At 47.5% G+C, this 7500-nt stretch overlaps 1 protein-coding gene across 1 annotated transcript in view; it reads left to right on the top strand.

Moving 5' to 3' along the window:
* Positions 1 to 7500, top strand: part of LOC135109073 (uncharacterized) — a 64356-nt gene that overhangs the window by 47178 nt on the left and 9678 nt on the right. The window contains 13 exon segments of the mRNA XM_064020109.1: positions 2712 to 2900; positions 3282 to 3397; positions 3690 to 3863; positions 5313 to 5485; positions 5487 to 5531; positions 5662 to 5682; positions 5684 to 6217; positions 6219 to 6299; positions 6301 to 6882; positions 6884 to 6946; positions 6948 to 7172; positions 7174 to 7292; positions 7461 to 7500. The exon segment at positions 7461 to 7500 is cut by the window's right edge and continues 141 nt beyond it. Of these exon segments, the coding sequence (XP_063876179.1) occupies positions 2712 to 2900; positions 3282 to 3397; positions 3690 to 3863; positions 5313 to 5485; positions 5487 to 5531; positions 5662 to 5682; positions 5684 to 6217; positions 6219 to 6299; positions 6301 to 6882; positions 6884 to 6946; positions 6948 to 7172; positions 7174 to 7292; positions 7461 to 7500 (2362 nt within the window).

Below are 7500 nucleotides of genomic sequence, written 5' to 3'. Positions count from 1 at the left end.
ATGCCTTTCCTCTCCGTTCCCACCCCGTCTTCCCCTCTCCGTATACCACCTCACTCTTCCTTCCTCCTGTACATCATACTTTCTTTCACCATCATACCACCTGACGCTCTTCATCCCCAACCTTATAAACATACCTTCCTTCGTCCCTTCCTCCTCTTCTACCTCCCCATCACCTACGCTTTCTCCCATCCCGTCGTCGACCCTTTCCTCTCTATCCCCTGCCTTTACGCAGTCCTGCCACCAAAACATCCCTGCAGGGAGCGTGACGACGGAAATGTCACTAATCTGCAAGCGTGTCCCGTAACATAACGCTGTGTGTGTGTGTGTGTGTGTGTGTGTGTGTGTGTGTGTGTGTGTGTGTTGCTTCTGTTGTTTCTTTGTTCTCTCTCTCTCTCTCTCTCTCTCTCTCTCTCTCTCTCTCTCTCTCTCTCTCTCTCTCTCTCTCTCTTCTCTCTCTCTCTCTCTCTCTCTCTCTCTCTGTATATATATATATATATATATATATATATATATATATATATATATATATATATATATATTATATATATATATATATATATATATATATATATATATATATATTATATATATATATATATATATATATTATATATATATATATATATTTGTGTGTGTGTGTGTGACGTAGACTAGTTGGTCGAGTGGCGACGGTCACTGTTAAAAGGCTTGTTGGTCGGGCTCGGCTGCCTGTGCGCAGACTGACGTAATGCACATGTTTGCGCAAGTGCATCAGTAGTGGTGGTGGTGATGGCGGTGGTGACCCCGATTTGAGGTGCGAAGCACAAGGAGGCAGGCGGCCTTGGTGGCAAAGATGCGCTTACATGAAAGGAAAAGGTGGTGCCGATACGAGTTCAAATGTATAAACCAGTCAACATTAAAAACCTGATAGAAAAAGGAAGACAGTGGCGCAGTGGCTCACTAGCTAACCCTGAACTCACAATTCTTGGTTGCGATCCCTGGTAAATTCTAGATAATCACGTGTATTTTGATAATTTCCATAAATCGTGCATGTTCACTGGAAACAGGTGGTCTGCTGCATGTAAGACTAACGCAAGCAGAACTATAAACACAACACCTGCCTCCCGTAAGAAAGGCGAAGGTAGTGATGCATGGAGGCAAGAGAGTGCAGAAGGAATGTGTGTTCTTCATAGTGGTGATGAAATGGCAAGTAGAATGCACGTACATACTTACTGATTGCATTTGTACAAGGCAGAACCCGTTTGGGAAGAGAGAGAGAGAGAGAGAGAGAGAGAGAGAGAGAGAGAGAGAGAGAGAGAGAGAGAGAGAGAGAGATGAGAGAGAGAGAGAGAGAGAGAGAGAGAGAGAGAGAGAGAGAGAGAGAGAGGGAGATTGTATTATTTCATAAGAAAAGAGCTCTAAAATATATTCATATAAAAATTGCATGTGTATGATGTTAACCATTGAAAGTGAGGTGAGAATAGTTTGCTATAATCTGAAGTCCCTGCAAGAAGAAGGAGAAGAATAACCTGGTTAGTAAATTAAATGAATTGCAGTTTTGTTTCGCCGCCTGATACTAACGAAATAATTTTGCTCTTGCGGTTAGAAGCGTGGTGAATTCCTTAGTTTCAGAATTACCTACCACAGTAATCAACTCTAGATAACAGATCTGATGAGTCATTGTTGATTTTATGAATCATTCCCGGTTTCGTTATAAGTCTGTTTGTGTTTAAGACAACAAACTTTTCCTCCGTTGCTCTGACACTTTGTTAACTTCCCTGCTACTACATCAAATGCTTTGGTCAGCTGCAAGCATCCAAAGGAGTGAGAGTTCAAGACAGCGAATAGATGAGATTATTCAGATGCATTTGTTCAGCCATAAACATTGAACAGTGTTTTTTGGTGTTCCTGTCAATATGTGTATAGTACACACTGTGTCAGGAGAGGCGTGAGTGGCTAGTGTGCGTGATGCTACTGTTAACTATGGAGGGTTGGATAAGTAAGACTTGTGGTGCTGGTGGTGCTGGTGCTGGTCATAGCGTGACGAGCGCCGCCATAACACGCTATACAACAAGTGTTACATCACGCATCTCACTCTCTCCTCTCGGCTGTAATCTCCACGACTCCTCCCTCCCATCAGCCTCCGCGGGAATGTAAATAATGACCAACCACTTATATATTCCTTTCTCCTTTGCTCTAAATTCTTCACCAATCAGTGACTTCCATCCATCAACTCATAGGAAACTTTGAATTAAATAAAGATGTATATTCCTGGATGCTAAAAATATGGTATCTCTCCGTGGGATATAGGGTACAGGGTGAATAGATTAAGAAATCAAAAGATAAAGGATATCTCAGGGCGATATCAACAACACAGATGCGTGGGTCATCTGTCGTTAGGCCTGAAAGCTTCCTCCTATGCATCGTTGTTGTTGCTGCTGCTGCTGGCTGCTGCTATTATTGTTATTGTTGTTGTTGTTGTTGTTGTTGTTATGAAAATTTTTTCATATGAATATTTTTGACATTTATTAGATGAACTTTTTTTTTTCTTTTTATTCTGCCCTTGACCAGCCTACTTCACATGTAAAAAATTTTGTAATTTCTCTCTCTCTCTCTCTCTCTCTCTCTCTCTCTCTCTCCTCTCTCTCTCTCTCTCTCTCTCTCTCTCTCTCTCTCTCTCTCTCTCATCTCTTATCACAATCTCACCACACCTGTCCCTGTCCCGCCCACAGAGTGTGTCCTCCCCAAGGGCGTTCGCTCTCCGGCCGTCCGCTGCCGCCAGCCTCCCTTGTGTCAGCCACTGCCCACGCTGGAGGGGTTCGAACCCACGCCCACGTCTCCCTGTTGGCAGCTGTGTGGGGACAGTACCTTGCCCACGATCTCTCCCGACCCATTGTTGGTGGAGGTGTGAGAGGGGAGAGGGTAAGGAGTTTGGCTGGTCGTTTGTGTGTGTATGTGTGTGTGTGTGTGTGTGTGTGTGTGTGATGTCGTTTTTATTCATCTATTTGTTTTTTGTGTGTACAGTCACTTTATTTGTACTTCGTTTCCACTTCATCTTTTCCTTCATCTTTCTCGTCTTCGTTTTGTTCTTTCCCTTCCTCTCCCTCTTCCTTCTCCATTTCCGCAGCCTTGTCAAGCTCCATCTCCTCCTCCTCCTCCTCCTTGTCTTTTTTTTTTTTCTTTTTCATATCCATCTTCGTTTCCTTCCCTCCTTCTTCTTCTCTATCTTTATCTTCACATCCACCACCATTTTTTCTTCCCTCTTCAGTAAGTTAATATCTCGTCTTTCCGTCACCTCCCCTGCTCCGGTGTTGCGGCCCCAGTGAGACCCACCCCGAGTGTTACCCCATCACAGACCACGACATCTGCTGGGAGTACGCTCGCACTGCCCCAGCCACCACCACCGACTGTGCTCTCGGTCAGTACTGCATGTGGATGGGTAGTGGCGATGGATGGCTAGTTTATGAACAGCTACTGGGGTTGGATAGGACCAAGTGATGATTGTTGAAAATTTAGTCCGGGGAATTTTTTAAAACATTTTAGGATTTGTTTGTTTTTACTCTGCTTGTGTGTGTGTGTGTGTGTGTGTGTGTGTGTGTGTGTGGTGAGTATGTACACTTGCCAAATCTCCAACTCGTCTTACATGTAAGTTAACATGGTGAAATTTCCTCCTACTTTTCCATTGCTGACTCTTATCACCTCCCCTGCAGGAGTACGCGAACAGCTGAATGGCGCCACGTCCTTCCTCGACGCCTCGGCAGTGTACGGATCCTCCAAGCGGGAAAGTGACGCTCTCAGGCTCTTCGAGAATGGTCATCTCAAAACACAGGCGGATTGGCTTCTGCCCCGTGCCACTTCTCACACCTGCAAAGACGCCATGATGTAAGTGTTGCCTACTACATTTTTTTTGCCTACTACATCTGCGGTGTCACCATCCTCGATCCCTTCACCCCAGCTGTATCCCTGTCTCCTGTCCCTTTCATTCCTGCCAGTGCCACTGTCCCCTATCTCCATCATCCTTGCTATGGCACCTTGCTCTTTTCCCTGTCACTCTCCTTCACCTCCTTTTGGTGCTATACCGTGATCTTCCCCTATGTACCTTCATGTTCTCACCTAATTCAATGGCCACGCGGTCTCTTCCAGTTTTTTTCCTCTCTCAGTCATGGTATAAGTCGATAGGAAAACTATTAATTCGTCTTCTCTGAGGTTCATCTGACTATCCACATAGTTCTTGGGATTGAAGCTTTGGCTCTTACTACGCATCTCAAGGACCGCCATGTGTTTAGTTGCCTTATGAACTTTTCAAGTCCAAAAATTATTTCATTTCTGTCACTGCGCATGTGGGTCATTCCTAACATGTGAAAAGACGTTGTTGATCATGTTCCCCACCCATATTAGTGCGAAATGGAAATCTACGGCTTGCAGACTGAGAATAAATAATGAGACGGTTTCCTGGTATGTATTGCACCTCCTGACAGATAGCAGAAGAAACGATTAATGCTGCAGCAGTCCTCTCTGGGAGGATGAGGAGGACGAGGTGAATAAGTAGTAATATAATCCTTAGTATGTGTATTATTCACGCACGGAACTGTTGCTAGAAAGGGATATATTATGTCTATGCAACAGACGTGTTCATGCTGCCATCTTTATATACAAAGATGCTTTTGGCATCGCCTCTGCACAGCGTCAGGACTACACGTGATAACTCTTGCCGTAGTTCGGTCATGAGGTCTTGCAAGCTCTTGAAGCTCTGATTTACGCTGAGGTGGAGTGTCTATTGTTACACAAGGAGCAGCTTACGCAACAATGTTTCTTTCCCTGCAGTTGGCTACTATTACACATGCCCAAAGTCTTGAAACCTGAAGCCTCGCAGGGCTGCTGTGGTGAAACTCCCGGCAATGCAACTCTGCTTGAGGAAATTGTGAAAAATATTGAAAGCATAACGCCAACTTGACTACTACAGCCTACATTATGTGTGCGCCACTCTGTCAAAAAAAACCTGCTATTTTTTCCAGCTTGTGGTCGTGAGTAGCATAAATGTTACCGCGGAATTACACCCGAACCTCGCCCTCGACCTGAATACTGCTTCTGCCTTCTGATTCATCCCCGTCCACGAGCCTCCCATTCCTCACCCTCCGTATCCACCCAACAGCTGCTTAGCTAAACCTCTCTCTGTCCTTCACTTGAAATCTTTCTCTATCCATCCCTTAACTGCACAGCACTTCCCTTCCCTCAGTATGTGCTCAGCCATGTCTTTAGTTGTCTTGGTTTCAAAAAATATAGTTTCCATGTGTACTACCCTCCAATATTTACCAGGAGTCATCTTCTAGAGTGCTTCCTTGGTGGTGATCTGCGACTTAACCTCCACGCTGGCCTGGGAGCGCTGCAAACACTACTGGTTCACGAGCATAATCGCATCGCCTCTGCACTGTCGGAGCTCAACCCGCAGTGGGGTGACGACACCATCTTCGAGGAGTCACGAGCTATTGTATCGGCGCAGCTGCAACCATATCACTTACAAGGAATTCCTGCCAGTCTTTCTGGGAACTAGGGTAATTATGATAATGTGAGATTATTACCAGAAAAATGAAAGGATAGCTGGGAATAAGGAATACCAGAAAATGTAAAAACACTACTAATCCAAGGAGTCTTCCTCTTGACTCTCCCCTTTTCATCCTGCAGGTGGTGGAGGAGAACGAGCTAAACGCCTCTTGCCGCTGGTTTCTACCATGGTTACGACATCACTATCGAGCCCGGCGTGTTCAACTCGGTGTCGACGGCGGTGCTGCAGTTGGTGCTGTCTCTGCTGCCGGACCATTTCAACCTTGGTCACAGTCACGTTCCCCTGGCCAGCACAGCGCTCAACATGTCGCTGCTGTACAAACCTGGTGCTTACGAGATGCTGATGCACGGTCTCATATCCACAAACTCGCTGACCTTTGACGCAGCTGTGAGCGGCTCAATCCGGGGCTATCTCGGCAACCTGGACCTTGTGGCGCGCGCTATACAGGCTGGCAGAGACCATGGCTTGCCACCTTACGTAGTGTGGCGTCCTCTGTGTGGTCGCCGACCTGCACATTCTTTTGACGACCTCGCTGACACCATGCACCCGGAACAAATAGCACGCTTGCGGAACATTTATACCGATGTGGCTGACATTGATCTATTTACAGGCGTTATCTCAGAACTGCCAGTGGATGGGGCACTTGTGGGACCCACGGCGTCCTGCCTTCTTGCATTTGCAGTTCAAAGTATTGCGCCAGACTGATCGCTACTGGTATGAAAATGACTTGCCGCCATCCGCCTTCAGCAAGGAGCAGGCTCTTTGAACTCCGCAAGGCTTCCATCGCTCGTCTTCTCTGTGACAATGTGCCGGGCCTGGATGGCGTGCCGCGCGCCACCTTCCTCGCCCGCGATCAGTTCCTGAATGCTCCCATGTCTTGCCGCGACTTAGACCACGTAAATTTGGGTGCATGGAAGACCCGCGGCAAGGTGGTCGTGGCAGAGGACATTCTACACAGCGTGGTTGAAAAGGGCAAGCAAGCGGTGGAGCGACGGCGCCAGATGGAGAAGCGAATCTTCGAGAAGGGTCTGGTAGCAGGCTCCAAGTCTCCCGTGGGCTCTGCCTATGCTAATAATAAGCCCAATCCGACTTCACTGATACTGGCCAACACCTCAGTGCTGCTGGAGGCTACCAGTCAGGAGCTTGTCACCATCATGCATGACCGCCGCGTGCGCAGGCAGATCCAAGGCCTCGGCAATGAGTTTGACTCTCTTGACCTCGATTTAGAATCCGTAGACATCTCGGGGCTCGTGCCGCCCGCTCCACTTGTACGCACATGTCGTGAAACCGAGGAGCACCGTGCTTGTGACGCCCGCAACCGTTACCGTACCATCAGTGGCCAACTGTATCAATCTGCGACGACCGGACTTTGGCCGCTCCAATACGGTGTTCGCACGAATGCTGCCCTGCTGGCTACGACGATGGCATTTCGGCACCTCGAACCAGATCGGTGTCTGGCGACTCGCTGCCATCACCACGCACCATCTCCACTACCATTCACAATGATATTTCGCACCCACATGCCCGTTACACCCTCATGGTGATGCAATTCGGGCAATTCCTGGACCACGACATCACCTTCACGCCTGTCAACAAGGGTTTCCAGAACTCCATCCTAGATTGCCGAGACCTGCGAGGCTCAGCAGCGAGTTCATCCTGAATGCTGGCCCATCCCCGTCCCAATCCACGACCCTTACTACCCCGCCGTCAACATCTCTTCCGGAAGGCCTTTCTGCATCGCATTCACCAGGTAACGGTCCCTCATTACTGCATAAACACAGCTTGAGAGAAACAACTTTTATTTTTTTATACACCTTGCCTTCTCTTGCTATCCCTTCCACCCTCTTTTCTTTACCTAAAGCCTCCATCTCGGCCTTAACACCACTCTCTCACCATAAAACATTACTCTCCGCTCCAGGTCCCTCCCAGGTCAACAGACTCTAGGACCCCGGGAGCAG

Source organism: Scylla paramamosain, chromosome 18 (assembly GCF_035594125.1).
Source record: "Scylla paramamosain isolate STU-SP2022 chromosome 18, ASM3559412v1, whole genome shotgun sequence".
NCBI lineage: Eukaryota > Metazoa > Arthropoda > Malacostraca > Decapoda > Portunidae > Scylla > Scylla paramamosain.
The sequence above is the reverse complement of the archived record's forward strand: the minus strand, read 5'-3'. Positions and strand labels throughout refer to the sequence as shown.